This window comes from Symphalangus syndactylus, chromosome 1, assembly GCF_028878055.3.
Source record: "Symphalangus syndactylus isolate Jambi chromosome 1, NHGRI_mSymSyn1-v2.1_pri, whole genome shotgun sequence".
NCBI lineage: Eukaryota > Metazoa > Chordata > Mammalia > Primates > Hylobatidae > Symphalangus > Symphalangus syndactylus.
This window is the reverse complement of record NC_072423.2, coordinates 41571941-41591472: the sequence shown is the minus strand read 5'-3', so window position 1 is coordinate 41591472 and position 19532 is coordinate 41571941. Positions and strand designations below refer to the sequence as shown.

General features: G+C 41.3%; 1 protein-coding gene across 3 annotated transcripts in view; it reads left to right on the top strand.

Moving 5' to 3' along the window:
* SETBP1 (SET binding protein 1) overlaps nucleotides 1–19532 on the top strand; it is a 390764-nt gene that overhangs the window by 351725 nt on the left and 19507 nt on the right. For 2 of the 3 annotated variants that reach the window (XM_055233550.2, XM_055233558.2), the window contains exon 5: nucleotides 9338–9508. The exons of the other annotated variant lie outside the window; for it this stretch is intronic. In XM_055233550.2, the coding sequence (XP_055089525.1) occupies nucleotides 9338–9508 (171 nt within the window). The remainder of the gene's footprint in view (nucleotides 1–9337; nucleotides 9509–19532) is intronic. 3 annotated transcript variants of the gene reach the window in all.

The window sequence follows — 19532 nt, the reverse complement described above, 5'->3', positions numbered from 1 at the left end:
CTGTTTAGACATATATTTATGTGCACACATGCACTAAGCTCCTGATACCAAGCTCTTTTTTCAATGTGGCTTCTAAATAAGCAGTAATCAAAATGCAAATAAGGTGACCCAGTTAGCATTGAGATCTGTATTACCATGCAGATGTGCTCTGCGACTATGTGCTCTAGAGGTAAAAAGGAAGACACTACAAAAGATGCTTATATTAACTGGCATTGATTACTAAGTCCTTCACATTAGGAAGAATCTAGAGAAGAATCTTCTAGAGACAATGGCCCTACAGCTTGTATCACATCTGGCACTTTTGGCTTGGTCTGTTTCTAAGCCATGCTGTGAGTATGGCATAACAAGCATGCACCAGGAGTAAAAGAAGACTGGTTTCTTGAAGTCTCATAGTATAACCTTTGAGCACCAAGCCAGCATGCTGGCCTGAGATGATCCAAGGACATGACTAGTGTCAGAATCATGCGTCTGCCCCCCTCTGTATGTGACACTAGGCACAGCAAGTCACATCCCCTTTCTGGGACTCAGATACCCAGGAAGGACTGGACTAGCTTTCTTCCACCGTTAACCTACCTCGATTTTACTTTACCAAAGCTCCAATATGTTCAGCAATAGCCTGTAACATGCTTTATGTCTATTACTGTAGCAAATTCTTAACCTACCTGATTGCCAAGGATGTAACGTGCATGCTTTATACATTGTACTATTAAATTGGTCTTAATTACATGTATGCATTGGTTTTTTCCTTGTTAGTACCTTTTGCAACTCCCTTTGTTATACTTTTCAGAGAATAGTTACCACCCTATTGTCTCTGCACTTTTTAAAGCATGGTTGCAATTACATCAGCATTTTGTTTGGTTCTGTCTCTCTGTGCTTTGTCTTTCTGTAGCATGTGTGTGTGCACACTTGTGTGTGTATGTGTGTGTACAAACCAACTTAGGCAAGAATTCTAACCTGAGCTTAAAAATATCTATGAACTTTAAGCCGGGTTCAGTGTGTATATGTGTGCTTCTCCCTCCCCTACTACCACTGACCTGGGAAGAATAGAATCTGATGTTGGAGATGCAGAAAAATTAAAAGCTTTAACTTGGGATGTCTCCTCTTTGCAATTTTTATGTCTAATACCTCTCCATTCTAAATGATGTCATCGGACACTTCTAGAAAACACCTTTGAGCTGGCATAATCTTTCCACTATAGAATCGAGAGAGAGTGACTTCTGCATCATTAGAATTTACTGCATAGAGTAAAATACTCTTTAATGTAAATCTATTATTTCTAATGAACAAAAATGTTATCTTCTCAGTCTATTTCTGCACTTCTGAATTAAGAAGGCAAGAACTAGCCAGACTGTGTATAGTGTCTTCTCTGAATCTAGAAAGCTCAGAATCAGAATAGTGATTTATTCTGACCAGGAGGAAACCAAAGCAGAATGAGATTCCAAGTCTTGTCCAAGTTCATCTAACAGTCATGGGGAAGAGCTTGCAATAACCCAATGTCTCACAATTTCAATCTCTTAACTTTCATATTAGCAAATTACTTCTCTCTCATATAAGATATTAACCATAAATATCCATTGAATAATTTTTTGGATCAGTCTTATGCTAGCAAGATACAGGAAAAGAATATAAAGTCTCCGCTTTCTCAGGAATTAAAATCTTGTAGGGGACACACTTAACTTTACTTACATAAGAAATAAGTTTAAAATGAGACAATCACTAAGTGTAGTGCTAAGAAGTAATCATGGTTAACACAATTGAGTGTTTCCTGTAACTAGGCACCAAAGGAAGTGTTCTTACATGTGCGTTAGTTTTCTCTTGCTGCCATAACAAGTTTCCACAAAGTTAGTGGCTTAAACAACACAAATGCATCATCTTTCAGTATTGGAGGACAGAAGTCTGAAATGGGACTCACTGAGCTAAAATCAAGGAGGGCTCCATTTCTTTCTGGAAACTGTAGGAGATAATCCATTTCCTTGTTTTCCAGCTTCTAGAGGCCATCTGCATTCCCTGATCATGACTTCCTTCTTCAATCTTCAGGGCCGGCAACATAGCATCTCTCTGACCCTGTTTCCATCGTCGTATCTCTTTTTCACTAACTCTTCTCTTCTGCCTTCTTTCATTTGGATGGGCCTTTGTGATTGTGTTATGACCATCTAGATAATTAAGAGTACTCACTCTATCTTAAGGTCAGCTGATTAGCAGCATTAATTTTTATTTGCAATCTTAATTTACCTTTGTCATATTCACAGGTTCTAGGAATTAGAATGTGGACAGCTTTGGAGGGGAAACATTATTTTCTGTTTACCCCAATATGTAAACTCCTTTAATCCACACAACAACCTCATTAACAGATGAGAAAATTGAGGCATGGAAAGCTAATATAACTTTCCCAAGATCACACAGCTAGTAAGACCAGTAGTCTCACTCTAGAGAATATGTTCTTTACCTATTTGCTATATTTTATAGCATGTATACTATATAAACTTTAATGGAAAAAAAGAATTTTCGAATAGAGGAATATGTGGGCTAAAGTAGTTAGTGCAGTTTCCTAAAACGTTTGAGCCTAGAAAGATAGATGTGTCCATCTAACATTTGTAAGTACCTAGTATCTACCAAGCTAGGTGCCAGGGAACCAACAGGAAGTGAGACATGGTTTGTAACCCCAAAACTTTTGCAATTGCCTAGAAGAATTGGCAGAGAAATGAACAAATAAGTATGAAACAGGAGGTATATTCTGTTACAGAAGTATGTTCAGGATGGTGAGACAACAAACGGGAAGGAGGCCTGAACTCTACCTGACAAGAAGATGTGGTTTTAGTTTGTCCCAGCTGCCTTTCCAGGCATAGCTCAGTATTTGTTTTTTTACAACTCATCCAAAGCACTCTTTTTGCAGCTGCACAAAGAAATGTAATTTCTGCTTTTGCTGTGGTCATTTTCCAGCCCTGGCAGGCCGTCCTTCTGCTTCCAGTTGTGGAATTCTACCCAACTTTTAATATTGAGAGTTCTGTACCTGTGTGTATCTTCCTGAGTGGATGGTTGACTCCGTTCGGAAAGGACTCAAGTTCCTGAGGCCTGATGGTGCTTGTCACCTGTGGATTCTTAATAAACGTTGAAAGAATAAATGGATGAGGAGGAGGTCACCTTAGACCCCATAGAGATCTCATTTGCCCCCTAATTTGTGAAGGACTTGTTGGACTTCTTTCGTTGTTTGGTTTATCAATTTTATAGGTGTTTCTGTCTTACCGCCCTCTCCACTTCTAAACCATCTCTGTGAAGACAGAGATGACAACTTCCAAGTTTTGCTAGTCAACTATCAAATAATTGTTAAATTCCAAATGACTTACTAGATTCAGTAAATAGTATTCTGCCCAAGAGTAACCTTCATCCTAAAAGGTGAAATTTATCTTAGAATGAAGGTGATGATGATACATTTCCTTCATTCATCTCTCACTCATCTTAGAATGAAGTAAAACTCATTTGACATAAAACTAATGCTGATAGGGTCACCACCTCTGATTAAGCAGGTTGTTTGCTGTTCACAGGTGCCTGGCATGGGAGGAGAATGGGGAAAAAATCCATCCTGTGCTCCTCTCCCCAAGCTATGAGACCCTGGGGTTCATGTGCACACAGAAAGCTGTGCTTTTTCTAATTTGCCCAAAGGTGCCCTCTCTTTGATAAGCTCTGAGTCCATGGAGCTGTATTCACCTGGAATTTGCCTTTTTCTAATTCACCCAAAGATGTCATATGAATAGTAGCACAGGCTCTGTCTTCTGATGATTAAAAAGTGCTTTAGGCTCTTTCATTGCCCTTATAAAAAGCCACAGCTACCCTTATGCTACACAAAAATTATTAGAATGTAAATCTTGGGGAAAAGGGCCTTTCATTGTTTTGACCAGTGCCATATTTAAAAATAAAATTTTTATTGACTTTGGCACAAAAAAAATATTATTTCCCAAAATCTACAGGTATCTATTACTTAATTCACTTTATTCTGTAATGTCGATTCCCCTTATTGCCATGAATGAAGTTCATTTGCAAACAAGAAAAAAGAACAATAGAATAATCTGAATAGACAACCAATGTATTAGCGAGGGAATTATTATCAAGTTTTCAAGAGTAGTTTTTTTCTTGTGAAAAATATATCATTTACTGGTTTACCCAAAAGTCTAATTTGTTATAGGGAAAAAAAGAACATTGAATTAAGTCAAGAAACATGGATTTCAGCTTCGCTTCATCCACACATATGATATGTGAGCTTGGGCAAATCACTTGGTCTTCTGTGCCTTTATTTCCTTGTTCGTAAATTAGGGGTTTTACCACTTGCCTCTTGGCATCCACAGGGATGCTGCAAGGGACAAATAGCATAATGCATATCAAAGCTCTTGCAAGTTTAAAAACCACTAACTGCTCACCATAACTCCCACTCTGTGCCAAAATCTGTCTTCTGCAATGTAAAGGGAGCCAGGAAGATGACTAAAGGGACCAACCATCCCAGTGGTGTCAGCCTCTTCCACCATGCCAGCCTGGGCTTTGTCACCATGAAATATCTACATTTGCAAATCTTAGAATTACAAAATTAATTAAACTGTTCAACAAGCCTATATTAATCACATACTATCTGCCAGATATACTGTGCTCTGCAGCGGATGTTACAAAATGAATTACATATGAATCCCTTGGTGATGACTCCATCGCCTCTTTTATTTTAAAGAAACTATGCAGAACAAAGAACCAACTGGGAATCAGAGAATCTAGATCATCCCACCTCTTACAGCTGTGTGATTTTAGATAGATCAGATGACCTCTCTGAACCCCTTGACTTTCTTATCTAGGAAAGGGTAGTAAATAGCAGCCATCCCACAAAGATTTTTGTTTGTTTTTCTTCCTATAGAGAAATGATATAAAGTAGATAACTAGCTTTATAAACCATGGAACAATATACCACTTCTCTAAGGTGAGGCTGGTTTTTATTATCCAAGGTTGCAGAGCTCATTAAAGGGATCCTGGGAAAGTCAGCCACCGTAGACCCTACTTTTCCTTCATGACCTCTGTGACCTTGAGCAACCTGGGGAAGAGGTAATTGAGCAGCAACTACTACTTCGGAAGAAACAGAATCGAAATATTGAAGCTATTGACTTACCCTTAAGGTAGTAAACAATGCTTTGGTCTCTGACCTTTTCGCATCCTGGGGCAGTCAATAACCTGGCCGCTAGATGCAGCGCCTGCCACTGATTTTGATTTGGGAGTAGTTTAACCTTGAACTGAGCTTCAAGTAACCAAGGCAACAGGAAGTCAGCTTCTGCATCGAAGGAGCAGGAATCCATAAATCAAGTCCCTAATGCAAACACGGTGTGCAGGTAGAGGTTTGAGGGGATAAGTGGTCTATGAGAAATTACCTTTGAAAATGAGTGACTATTTCTACATAGGCTACAGCACAGTTTCAAAGACTTTTTAAAAAAAAATTATCAATAGAGGTCAATAGGTTATAGCGGAATGTTTTTCCTATAGGTTTAACTTTTTTGTATTTCCTCCCGGCTGTGTCTTTTAATTAAGAACAGATGTTGGATCCACAAAGTTATTAGCATTGTTATTTTCCTCTTTAAAAACTTACTGGCCTCCAAATAGGCAATCCTCAGTGCAGTTTGTCTCGTGTTGGGGTTTAGGGATGCTCTGAACACGCCTACCAAGGGTGCTCTCCATACAGTCTACTTTCTGAGTTTGAGACAGTGATCCCTTCCCAGAGCACACCAGTGGCATTACAGATTGTCTCTGTGTAAGCAGTGGTGCTACATCTCAATGGTCCAGTCAGTACAAGGTTAAATCTGGGTTTGTTTATGATCACCCTCTAGCATCAAAGATCTCCCTCCCATTGATAGAAGCCTGGTTCATGCTGGGAAGAAACGTTTCAAATGCCCCCTCCCCTCCGCCCCCAACTTTGCTTTTGCTCATCGTAGAATATCAGTCACCACCTGGAATGAAGGGTAATGAAGAGACTTCCAGTGGCCAGCCTGCCCAATGCACTCTCCCAAGGACCAGTACCCCATCACCGTCTCCTGACACCTCTGCCCTCAGATAGATTTTGTGGATTAATAAGTGTTCATAGATTAGCTTTTGTTTAAAGCTTACTTAATATTCTTGCTTGTGTTATTTCTAGGATTGTTTCCATTATCCTTTCAAAATCCAAAAATGGCTGAGAAAAAATGTCCGACTTTTTTTTTTTCTTTTTTGTTTTCAAACAAAACATTATAGAATGTTTTAAATATCATTTTATTACTTTTAGTATATTCTGTAACATAAACACTTGAGTAGCAAAGTACACCCATGAGAGGTCTGATTGGATCAACTCTAATGAATTGATGTGGACTGAGACTAATTTGGATTGTGAGCATTTGCATAAAAATGGGTACAGCTAAAGTGACTTGACTCCGTTTATTCCCAAGTGAGAGTTAAATATCTGACTGCTAATCCTGTTTATGGCCTTCATGCCCCAAGCATAGCATAATTTGAACAAAGAATTACCTTCCCAACTTGTGTCCACAGGTATAAAGATGACGTATCAGTGAGTTTTTCCAGAGGAGCTGTTATGCAATAGAAACTGACCACTTAGATTTCCTGAAGTGTTCCATGGAAATTCTGCCTCCATCCATTCGGTGGGAATGCCATGGTGGTGCAGTGTACCAAAATGGGAAATTTTCATCAGACTCATGCCTGCTCTGCCCTTTATCAGACTTTTTAGCAGCCAAACTGTGAAAATACCTCAGTCATTCTGCCCCAGTGCCCATAGGCTTCTGGATATTTTCCAAACTGTGTTTGTTTTCTGAAAGGAATGAAAAGTTTAATACATGTTTGTGAGTTTTTTAAATATTAACAATAAAGAAGGCTAAGAAGTGGCCAGGCGCCGTGGCTCATGCCCATAATCCCAACACTTTGGGAGGCCAAGGCGGGCAGATCACAATATCAGGAGATCGAGACCATCCTGGCCAACAAGGTGAAACCCCATCTCTGCTAAAAGTACAAACAATTAGCCGGGTATGGTGGCAGGTACCTGCAGTCCCAGCTACTCGGGAGGCTGAGGCAGGAGAATCGCTTGAACCCAGGAGGTGGAAGTTGCAGTAAGCCAAGATTGCACCACTGCACTTCAGCCTGGGTGACAGAGTGAGACTCTGTCTCAAAAAAAAAAAAAAAAAAAAAAAAAAAAAAAAGGCTAAGAAGTAAAAACACTCCCTCTTCCTTACCAGTCTCTGAGCTCTCCTTCCTCAGAATAACCACTGTTACCTATTTGGATGTGTCACTTTACAGATGATTTTGAATGCATTTTAAATATGTCTGTACCTAGCCCATGATGAGCACACCTGCAAATTTTACAAACAAAGCATATTATACATACTTTGCTACACCTTCTAGTTTCTTGATGGTTGTGCCTTGCAATCTGTCTGTCATAGAATCTGATGTTTGCCTATCTCCACCTTCAAAGTGCTATGAAATATAAACTCCAAGAAAAGCATAAATGGCATTTTTGTTCATGGTATCACAACTGGGAGTTTCAGAGACTGGAATGGAGAATAGGAGGAAGGAAGGAGATAAATGTCAGCATGACTGTCTTCCTTAGGTAGTTACAGATGCCTTATCCAGGTGTGACACTGGGGCCACTTCATCCTCAGCATGAAACATGCTGTTGGCAGACTGGGGTCATGATCAGGTATTAAAGTTTGGCCAGGTGGACCAATATGATCCCTGGGTTTAGTGTCCGGCTACCTGGAAACTTCCAGCTTTCACATTAAGAGCTGTATGAGTGAGTTCAGGTCTCCTTTAACCTTTTAGAAATGTGTTCTTTTCATCTGTAAAATTGAGAAAATGGTAATATCCACACTACGTGCTTCACAGGGTTGCCACGAGGCCCAAGAGAAGCTGATCTCACTATGTGAGATAGTGTTACTCTGGGAGGGGACTGGCTCACTCAGATTAGTTGGGATAGAAAAAATGAGTCAAGAACCAATATGGTAAGGCCCAATTTGTTGTTGCTGCTGTTAGTGTTATGTAGCCTACAGATGAAGAAACTGAATAGGTAACCATTTGAAATGGATTCACATACCCTCAGCCTCTCGACTTACATTTGGATGAGTTAGAGAGCCTTGTTTTTGCATTGGGGTCGGCGGGAAGGTGCCCATATATTCTTAGTCATGTCAGGGAGAAGAACTGACCCTTTTCTTGCTGGTTACCATTGGTTCTGAGGAAGCAGCAGGTCATAGTAATGATAGTCGCAATAATAGGGATAATAATAATGTTAAGCACTTTTATAGCACGGACTATGCACTAGGCACGGTTCTAAGCTCTTTACATCGATTGACTTGTTGGATGCTCACAACAGCCCCTACAAGGTAGTATCATCACCACCCCATTTTTACAAGTAAAGAAGTTTAAAACTTGGAGAGATTAAGTAACTTGCTCTTCATCACAGAGTTAGAAAATTGCAGAGCCTAGATTCAAGCTCAGGAAATGGGAATGCAGAATAGCTCTTACTGTTTGTTACATAGGAAATTTCTAGGCCCTTACAGGGCACCTCCTGACTCCTCAGGCTTTTCAGCATCATCATGACATGACATGTGATGCCTGTTATGACCAGACACTCAAAGGCCCCCAAATCAGCTCTCCTTACCCTACAGGCTGATGACACACTAATCCCCACAGTTCATCTTCCACCTCCGGCATGCTGGCCTCATCTGGATCATGTTTACTCCCCACCCATGCCTTAGCCTATGCCCTTACCTAAAATGCCTTTCCTTCATCCTTGAAGCTTCCGCATGAGCCTTTCTTCACTTCTTTCAACACTGATCTCTACATCCTTAGAATTCCCCAAACACCTAGGATAAGTAAAACACAAGCCTGCATGAGCTTGCTGTCCAATTTTTCTTTCTCATTCAGTCTTCTTTCCCCAGCTGGATGAGATGAGAAGTCTTACTAGGGTGGGAGCCATGTCTCTCCCACTCTGAACTCCCCTTCATGCTGCACACAGCACAGCCTCTGTAAAGATGGGAATGTACATCCTCAGAAGGCAAACGGGCACCTGATGGATTATTCTGCTTCATTAGGCCTATGCTGTGACCCCACCACTTCCAGGCAGCCAACCTAGAATGACATCACTCCTAATTTCAGCCACAAAAGCAAAACCAGTCATAGCTATTTTTTCTCTTTAAGCATTTTTAAATTTCATTCTTGTCATACCAGAAGGAGGTGTTCAAATCATTTGACCATTTCCTCAGATCATGTCCAGGTTACATGTTGTCTATCTTCCTGTTCCTTTAAACTGACTGAAAGCTTTGGGGTTGTTATTTTTTAGGGATGCCAAGTCCCCACTTAAAAGTGGACCAGACAGCAGTACATAGTAAGAACGAAGGCTCAGTGCCCACCATGATGACCAGGAAGAAGCCAGCCGCAGTTGACAGTGTTACAATTCCACCAGCCCCAGTGTTATCTCTCCTTGCTGCATCTGCAGCAACGTCGGATGCAGGTGAGCACTTTTCAGATGCTTTGGGTTCACCCCAAGCAAGATGAATGTGGAGAAAGCCCACTGAGAATGGCCTGTTGAATACAGGTAAGAGTTCTCTGTTTTGCCATCCTCCCATAGACTCTGAACATGGGAGCTGTTTCAGCACTGGCTCTTTGAACTGGGAGGAGATCTGAGAAAAGAAGGAGATCTCCTGGGAATGTGGAGGGTGGGTACTCTGGAAAGCTCTTCACTTTATTCTAATATGGGTCCACTGAGTAGCAACTAAATGCTAACATTATTAATCACTCTTTATCAAGCCTTAGGAATTACTAATCTCTGCATCAAGGGCCTTATATATGTTATTTCTTGTAACTCATAAAATAAACACTTGTATCCTCATTTTCAGAAGAGGAAGCTAAGAGTAAAGAAGCCTGCCCCAAGAACCTGTGGACAGTCAGTATTCCAAAGCCCATGCTCTCAACCAGTGCATTTCACTGCCTCCCTTGCTCATCAGGGTTGAAAGACAGTAATCACTGATTTATTGATGCATCGATACCTTCTACCCATGAATTGATGAATTTCTCAGTAGTTCCCAGAGTCCTCGCCAACAGTAGATAAAATATAAACGCCTTATTTAGATATCTCAAGTTCTCCACAGCCTGGTCCTTTCCACCTCTGTTCCCCACAGTGCCTCCCACCAGCCCCTGTGCCCACCTCCACTGTGTCAAGCTCATCCCTGCCTCCAGGAAGACAGGCCTTGGGTTTGGCTTAACACCTGAGCTTGGAGACAGCCTTACTCAACTCCTAATCACATCCTACAAGTCCTTAAAACCCAGCTAGTCACAGCTCCTCCAGGACATCCAGAATCTCTACCATGCAGTTCCCATCATTTCATAGACTGCAGCTTCTCCCATGTAACAAAATTGCACATACCTCTGAGGCAGTCAACCGTTTAGATTCTTGCTATCTCCCTGACATGCAGCATGACAATGTTACATACATATTTCTTGAATTAACATATTAATGTAAATGTGGCAAGCACATTGCAGTATTTAGAAAGGCCTGTTAGAAACCCGAGAAGAGACTCATTCTTAATATTTAGTCCAAATTCATTTTTCAATTTAGCAGTTTGCTTTGAGCAAAGAACTCAACTTTTCTACATACCTACCTCCTTCGTGGAAATCACTGGTGATTAGAAAATGAGCCCAGTTGAAATAACAGAAAGAAACACTTGGAATGACACTTCCCCAGTTGAATTCAGCAAAATACTAGTAGGTGTTTTGTGATAAAGGATGTTTTCATAGAAAAGTAGGTGTAGGAAAAGCTGCTGCCTTACCCCTGGTTCCTTCCTGCAGGGCTTTCCAGGGCCTTGCATTGACCAGTGTGCATTGTGAGGCTGCAGGAGGGAGACACCAAATTACACAATCATATCCGAACACACAACCCTTTTTTCTGGGACTATCTCCTAACATCTCTTGGAAATGGTGTTCTCTCCAGCCACTTGAAAACTCTTGCTCTGAAGGAATGGGGTCATCTCTCAAATATGATCATGAGCCTTCATGTGATGTGAAACAAAAAGTTTTTGGTGGAATTGCCAGGTAAATAGTGCCAGTGAGGAGTACAAGAAGAAGACAAAGGAGGGAAAGTCACAGAGAAATGCAGAGGAAGTTACTCCTGAGACTTGATGGATTAGTAGCACCTTGGTGGGAGGGTGTCCAAACAAAGGGAGCAAGTTGGGCAGAGTCTTGGAAGTGGGAACTGGTGCTGTGGCTGACTTCAAGGAAGACATCATTTGGCTTAAGCAAAAGATTTGGGCTATGGTCTGCACCCACCCAGATCAGTGGTTATTCAACCTTGTCAATTAAGCACTGGAGGCCTCCCTTTATGGATTGAGAAATTAGCCTTTGTGTTTCCACGTTTTCCGGCCACGCACAGATATTTCTCTGAGGCCAAAGACAGGCGGTCCCCATTTTCCTCCCCTGCACTCTTTCCCTTCAGTATAAGAGAACTTATTGTTGGGATCACATGCTTAATGGGCCTCCCTCCTCTCGTGCATCCAGTAAATAATTTACAAATATGCCAAATGAGCAGTAGAAACAGGTGATATTATACTTTCCTACTTGCCTCCCTGGTAATCAGAGCTGAGCCCAGACTCCCCTGTTGCAGGATGCAAGAATGGGCTGTTTATTTTTGGCAGTACTTAAATGAGACCCTCATGAGAATATCACAGATTTGGTCCATTTCCGGGTCTCTGGCTGCTGAGCTGGACTTTTCGGGGGAAATAGGCCAGATATCTACCCCAGGTGCTGGAAGACAGACCTTCCTGAGGTTTCACTCCCCACAGATAAAAAGCTTCCCACAAACCTGGGAGAGCTAGAAACACACAGGCTGGGCTTGTGGCCAATGCTCTGTTTTACATGTGAAGAAACTGAGGCCTCTTGAGATTGAGAGATTTTCCTGAGGTCATACAGTTGGATTGGAACCCAAATTTCCTGATTTACTGCCTGATTTCCAGTGGATTCCCACTTCTGTCATAGTCCCAACATGAGCAAAGGCAGATTTTTTTCCTCCATAAATATGGACTTCTATTTCTTTTGGAGTACAGTGAATGAAACTCATAATTTGATGGGGTAGATAGATAGCTTTAGCCAAAGCCAAGCACAAAGTAGGTAGTTAATAGTTTCTGGACTTGATCATATTTAATTAGGTGCTTGAAATATATAGTAACTTATATAGTACAGTAATATATATTTCTGATGAAACAACTCACTTGATTTTTGTTTTCTTTAGAGCGCCTTTCTTCATCTTTCACTATAAGCAAGGTAGAATTACTTTTGGCTTTAGGCAGGGATCAGCTTATTTTCTAATAGGTTATCATTTCTACAGAATGGTTGTGGAAACCCACACAATTGCAGGGAGGAAAAAAAAAGGAAAGAAGAGTTAAACTAGGTGGCTTATAAAACAAATTTAAGAAATCATGTATTGAGATAAGAAGGTACTGAAGTAATTCAATTAATTAAAAATTTTATTTAGAAATAATGGATGCAGGCCAGGCATGGTGACTCACGCCTGTAATCCCAGCACTTTGAGAGGCCAAGGTGGGTGCATCACCTGAGGTCAGGAGTTCAAGACCAGCCTGGCCAACATGGCAAAACTTCTACTAAAAATACAAAAATTAACCGGGTGTGGTGGCATGCTCCTGTAATCCCAGCTATTCGGGAGTCTTAGGCAGGAGAATTGCTCGAACCCGGGAGGCGGAGGCTGCAGTGAGCCGAGATCGCGCCACTGCACTGCAGCCTGGGTGACAAAGCGAAACTCCATCTCAAAAAAATAAAAATTTAAAAAAAAGAGTGGATGCAAAAATACCTAGTACAGTTCCTGATACATAGTACATGCTCAGTAAATAATCACTGAGTGAAACAAATGGTTGAGAGGCAGTAGCTGTATGCTTTTACAGCATTAAATATGGTGAGAGACATCTGAGAAAAACATAATCAATCTTGAAACTGCTTTTTTTTTTTTTTTGAAATGGAGTCTTGCTCTGTCGCCGAGGCTGGAATGCAATGGTGCAATCTTGGCTCACTGCAACCTCCACCTCCCAGGTTCAAGCGATTCTCCTGCCTCAGCCTCTCAAGTGGCTGGGATCACAGGCACATGCCACCATGCCCAACTAATTTTTGTATTTTTAGTAGAGGCGGGGTTTCACCGTGTTGGCCAGGCTGGTCTCGAACTCCTGACCTCAGGTGATCCGCCCACTTCGGCCTCCCAAAGTGCTGGGATTACAAGCATAATGACAATTAAATGGAAAACATTTGACAGGCACTTTGTAGGCTGCTGGAAAATACTTGCCAAATAATTTATCAACCTATATAAGAACAGTACTTTTTTCAAATAGGTGATCTTTGGTAAAGGTACAACAAAGGAATATTCCCACCTTATTTTATAAACAATACAATATGGGAGAAAGGAATATGGGTCAAGGGTTTACAAATATGTGTTTTCTAGCTTGTATGCATATATGCATGTGTTATATGGGTCCCCCAATTTTTTTGTTTCAAGCAATTTTTTTACCTTCTCAGAGTCTCAGAGGCATACTGATTATGACATTATTGATTTGTAAAAGGGGGCCATCGAGGAGATGCAGGAGAGAGTGGCGAGCTGGGAACATGTCAGTTTGTGAGCTACCAGGAGGGAGGATGGCAGTGGCTGCCGGAGATGCTCAAACAGATCAGCCTCGGTGGTCAAACTGCTCAATAGCTATTGATCAGCTGCAGTCCCCTGGTGCAGCCAAGGAGGTCTGATTCAAGGGAGCACTGCATCATTATTGTGAGTAATTATGGCTAATGCAGTAAAAGCGCCACTAAAGTTTGCTCAAAGTGAGGCATAATTTGAAACAACTTCTATTACACTAGCCCAATCATGATTTAATAATCATATCAGATAATCCATACCTGAATAAGCCAGGCTGATTTTTCTGATTTTCTAGATGTTGAACTAACTTCTCAGGGAGATCATGTAATGTATAGAGAATTTGTGATTTCATTTCAGAAACATGTTTCTTCCCCTTATATCTAAGATGAGTCTATATAATAAGTAGATTCCAAATGGTGGTAAGAACTCAGTAAAACATCAAGGCAACAAAATCTGTATGGTTTTGCACTTGAAAGACTAGACTAGCAATAATGGGAAGACAAGTATGTCCTTTCTCTCTCTCACTCACACACACACACACACACACACGCACTCACACACACGCACACAAACACATACACACCAACATTCTCTCATCTTAAGTCCAAGGAGGAAAAAAAAAAGCAAACATGTATCAGCCATGCTATCATCGGATCTCAACTGCTCGAGGTGTAGCTCAGTTCGAGATAACAAGGAAGTAGAGTGAGCACAGCTCTTAGCTTCTATCTGTTTTGTATCAAGGCTAATCCATTATTATTTCAAACTATATTATCTACCATATTTAAAACTACCAGAGCCCATGAATAAGTAAAAATATTTAAATTTCATAAGTATGTTAAATTTTTAGGCATTTTGCTTCTCATGGCAGGGACTAGTATTAGGGAAATCGTTTTGTTATTAGCCCAGCCATCAGTCCAATCAGAACTAACTGATACCTGTAGTCAAGATGCAAAACCTTAAGCTTGAAAAATTTATTACCATTACAAATAATAGTGGGAATTCTTAATACTATAAAATCAGAATAAAATTCAGTATACTAGTAGCTAGAACAAAATGATGTGAAAATTGCTTTCAGCTCCCAAATTCTATGATGCTTGAGTTTTCTCTTAGCCAGCTGCCATCTGTGGGAAGGGGCCCAGAATAGTGAAGTAATATCCAGCTACAAAAAAGAGCAATGAACAGGAATTTAAGAATGATGCAATTATTTATTTTACTTCTTTTGTTGTTATGTTGAATCATGACGTGGAGCCCCTAACCAAAATAACAGGTCAAGCCAGCCAAAATCTTAGCTTTAGAAGAACCAAATAGAAGAAATAAAGGTGCAATTTAATAGGATTTGGAACATCCAGGGACCATAAATATATACATTGAAGAAGTCTCCAAATTGTAAAATATATTCCTATGTGCCCAGTCTAATCACTTAAAATGTTTAGTAGAAAACCTCCCAAAGAAGATCCAGGGCAAACAAAGCTTAAATTTAAAGCAATCATTCAAGTTGTCTGAAAATGTTACCTATGGGCTCACGTTGAAGCCTCACGAAATGAGCCGGTTTGTCCTGAAAGCTGTGCTGAATATGACACGTGCATGAAAGGCACTCCCTCCTGCAGCTCTGGGCCACCAAGGGACTCAGCAGGGTTGGAAGCTGCTATGTTTCCCCGTCACACACCAAAAGCCTTCTGAAAAACCTCCAAGACTTGTTATTTTCACTCTTAAAGGAGAAATAAGCTCTTTTCTGATTTAATCTGAACCTCCTAGAGCACCTGAGCTTCTCCTATGGCCAAGGGAAGCCCAGGGAAGCACCAAACCTTCCAGAATCTGGCCCTGCCTTCTGCCCCAGCTTCATCTCCTTGGAAATCTCAATCAAATTTCAACTCCTTTGGGATTTCCACTGCCACGGTATTATTTTCAAAAAACTGAAGTTATTTCAAAGGCTCATTCAACTCTTTAATGCAGAAGACAGCATGGTGGTAAAGCCAGCCCAAAGGAGAATTAGACAACAGGGCATTATGAGAATGCAGGCACTGGAGAAAGCGTGTAGAGCAAGTTGTTCAGTTAGTGTCCTAACAGGCAATAAAATCATAACCTTGTGGTTTATCTTTTCTACCAAACAAAAATCATTCGCTTCTTTGCTATGCAAAAGTCCACAAGTTAACATAAAAGCTGGCAGATTGGCCAGGAGCGGTGGCTTATGCCTGTGATCCCAGCACTTCGGGAGGCCAAGGCAGGTGGATCACCTGAGGTCAGGAGTCCGAAACCAGCCTGGCCAACATGGTGAAACCCCGTCTTTACTAAAAAAATAAAAATAAAAAAATACAGGCCAGGCGCAGTGGCTCACACCTGTAATCCCAGCACTTGGGAGGCCAAGGCAGGTGGATCACAAGGTCAGGAGTTTGAGACCAGCCTGGCCAAGATGGAGAAACCCGCTCTCTACTAAAAATACAAAAATTAGCCAGGCATGGTGGCAGGCACCTGTAACACCACCTACTCGGGAGGCTGAGGCAAGAGAATCACTTGAACCTGCTGAACCTGGGAGGCGGAGGTTGCAGTGAGCCGAAATCTCACCACTGCACTCCAGCCTGGGTGACAGAGCGAGATCCATCCTCCCCTCCAAAAAGCAGCTGGCAGATTCCAAGGCTTTAATCAGTAGTGGACAGCAAGCCCAACAAGGGCACATTTTCCTGGACTGTTAATAATCCTTGGGGAGGCCCAAAAGGACTTGTCTCCTTCCATTTGCCTTGTTTCTAAGTTTTGGCTCATTTTTTCTACACACCACACATGGGCCATGAAATGCTCTGGTTGAATGCATGTATTCTGGCTTTATATTGCCTGTGTTGAAATCTCAGTGCTCCACTCACCAGCTAGGTGACCTCAAGACTTCAGTGTTCATGTCTGTAAAATGGGGAAAAGAATATGACCTAGTGTCAAGGATTGTGGTGAGTAATAATGGAGCTAATCCTCGGGAAAAGTTTAGCAAAGTACCTGACACATACTAAGAGTTTGACAAGTGGGTGCTGTTTTTGCTGCTGCTATTGTTGATGTTGTCTGTTTTCTTCCCTGGAATGTTTTTATTTTTTTCCCCCTTGCCCACTTCTCATGCCCTTTGAATGGCTAATTCATGATGCTTCTTCAAGCCTCAGCATAGGTGCCTTCAGGTCTGACAAACCTTCCCTGACACTCATACTGAGAACCACACCAAGGTCAAGTTGAATGCCATATCATCTGTGCCTCCCTAGCTCCCTATAAGCTTATTGATCATTGATTCCTACATTTAATACAGTGTCTGTGCTCCACCTGTGTCCCACAGTGGACCAGAGGATCGCATAGTCCCCGTGGCCAGATCTTATTCAACTTTACCTAGCACTGAGGTGGGCAAACAGTAAGTAATTGCTAAATATTAGCCAAAGTGTATTGAACAACTGTTTCCGGCACAAACGTGTTTGGTTCATGAAAAGGTCCACTCAAGAGTGTATGAACTGTAATATTCATTAGAGTTAAGGGGCAGTGATTTTCCTTCAGTTTCTATAATAGATCCAGAAGCAGCAAACCATCCTACGAAAGTTCACCAGATGGAGCAACCTAGAACAACTTGGCAGCCCTCCAGCCTCCTTTGTTCATTAATAGCAGCCCAGCCCTTGGTTCGTTGCCCAGCGTATTGAAGATGATGATTCTTGAGTTAAAGATTCAGCCTATATGGCATTGTACTTGCACTGCCAAAGTGTGTATTTATTCAGAGAAGAAGGAATATGCATGCATATGTGTCTTCCTTCACTCAGAAGTTCTGTGAGAGTTTCAGGATAAGCTACTCAATGGAAAATGGGAGAGTGCATCAGCCTATGCAGTACTTTAATTATTTTGTATGTGTTAGTTTTGCATTGTGGCCAGAGTATTGGTTTCACTAGGGCAGCAACCATTTGCTGTTTAGATTTTGTCTCACTCAATAAGTATTGGGCATCTCAATTCCCAAAACCTTGGGATGTATGGAATGAAAATAAGAGAAGCAAAAGCCAGGAGCCTTGCTGTTAAGCAACTCATAATCTTATTGGAATGTCAGGAACCTTGCACGATGCTGGGTGCTTAGTAGATACTCAATAGACATATCTGGACTTCACTTAGCTAATTATTTTCTCTCCAGAGCTGAGATTTTAGGAAATACAGAGGTTTAATGACAGGTTTCAAAGTGCTGTGTCTTGAGAAGTTTAACTCAATTTATCTTCTCTGAATGCTTCATACAGATTATGCTCCCAACCACCTCATGCCACAGTCAGACCCTCTTAAAAATAGAGTAATGATAATAACACGTTTTATCTTCTTCCCAGTGATAGTATCATTCACACCTCCATTGACGCCCAGCGGGAGGTTTGGCTGTGAGGCATCAGATGCCCAGGGAGTCAGGTGCGATTATTGTAATGACCTCACACTCGGAAAAGAAAACCTCCCATACGTGAAGTGATTTCTATTAAGATACTCATCTTATATCAAATATTCAAGCTCCTCCTTATAAATGGGAGACAATGAAAGGAGACTCTTATAGGGGCAGAGTTTATGTGGCAAAGAATGAAAGGGCACAAATATTTTATGATCAGTTTTGAGATGAAAGTGTGGTGCCTGCCTTGTTCACTGGCGCTTTCCATTTCCAGAAGTCTAATTAGATTGTTGGTGTCATGGTGGCGAGATAATTTAGTGGCAACTGAAAGCAACTGTGTTAATGAGAAGGGGGCACTGTGCATTGGGTTTTCTGTAATTAATGGAGAGTTTTTGAAAAACTTCTTGGTTCCAATAAAGTTGGCATAGTGAGCCCAGCTGCAGGAGTAGGGGGTGGCAGGGCAAAATCTTTCCCATTCATTGCTGCGGAAATGGTCTCAGGCAATGCAGAAGAACTATGTAATGACTGTCATTAAGAATGATCTTAAGTGGTCCAGGCAGGCTGTAGTCAGTCTAAGACAGCAGAGAGACAGAGAAGAGGCATGGAGAGAAAGGAGGCAGGGACAGAGAATAGAGTAAGGATTGTGAGACAGGTGTGACAAAGACAGAGAAAGAGAGAGAGAGATTACTCACCTGTCTGCTCTCTCCATTCTCTCCCTGGGAGACACTGGAGTCATCCCAACTTATCCTCCCAAGGAGTCTCCTCCTGCTGCTTCAATTGGAACAGACTAGACAAACCTGGATTACAATAAACTACAAGGGACTTTTGCCAAACACTTCATGTTGCAGATGAGAAAATTGAGACCAGAGGGTTACAAATATTGCCTGACTGAGAACTCGGAAACTTGGACTCTTTCTGGCCACCACATTGAGGCAGAGTGAAACTGGATTTGAAATTCAGGGGTCAGGGTTTTTGCAGTGTCCTCGTTGTAGTACTGCCATACTTTTTAATCCATCCCCTTAGGTAAGTCACAAAGTCTCACTGAGACTTCTGAGTTCTAGTTTTCTCATCAATGAAATGAGAAAAGTAATTTCTGCCTTCTTGGCAGGAGCAAGAAAGAAATGAAATAGCAGATGAAAACACCAATCACATATTTAAAACTTAACATGTATTTTATGAAACCCTGTCATGTCAGAACTGAAGTTATCTCATGTCAGGATTTAATCATGTGAAGTCACAATTTAGCTATGTGATGACTTAGATCATAATATCCATTAACTATCCTTTAGAAAATGATATGTATCCTCACTCCCCTTCCAAATACTCTTATCTCAGGACACAGTCCAAGCCCCCTACCCTTGAGGGCATTCGTGGCTATATCAAGCTCATCTTATTCAAACATCTGTAAGACTTTGTTAAAAATTGTCAACCTTTTTTTTTTAAGAACTTGCCACACTGCACTCAATTCTATGAATGATATATACAAATAGA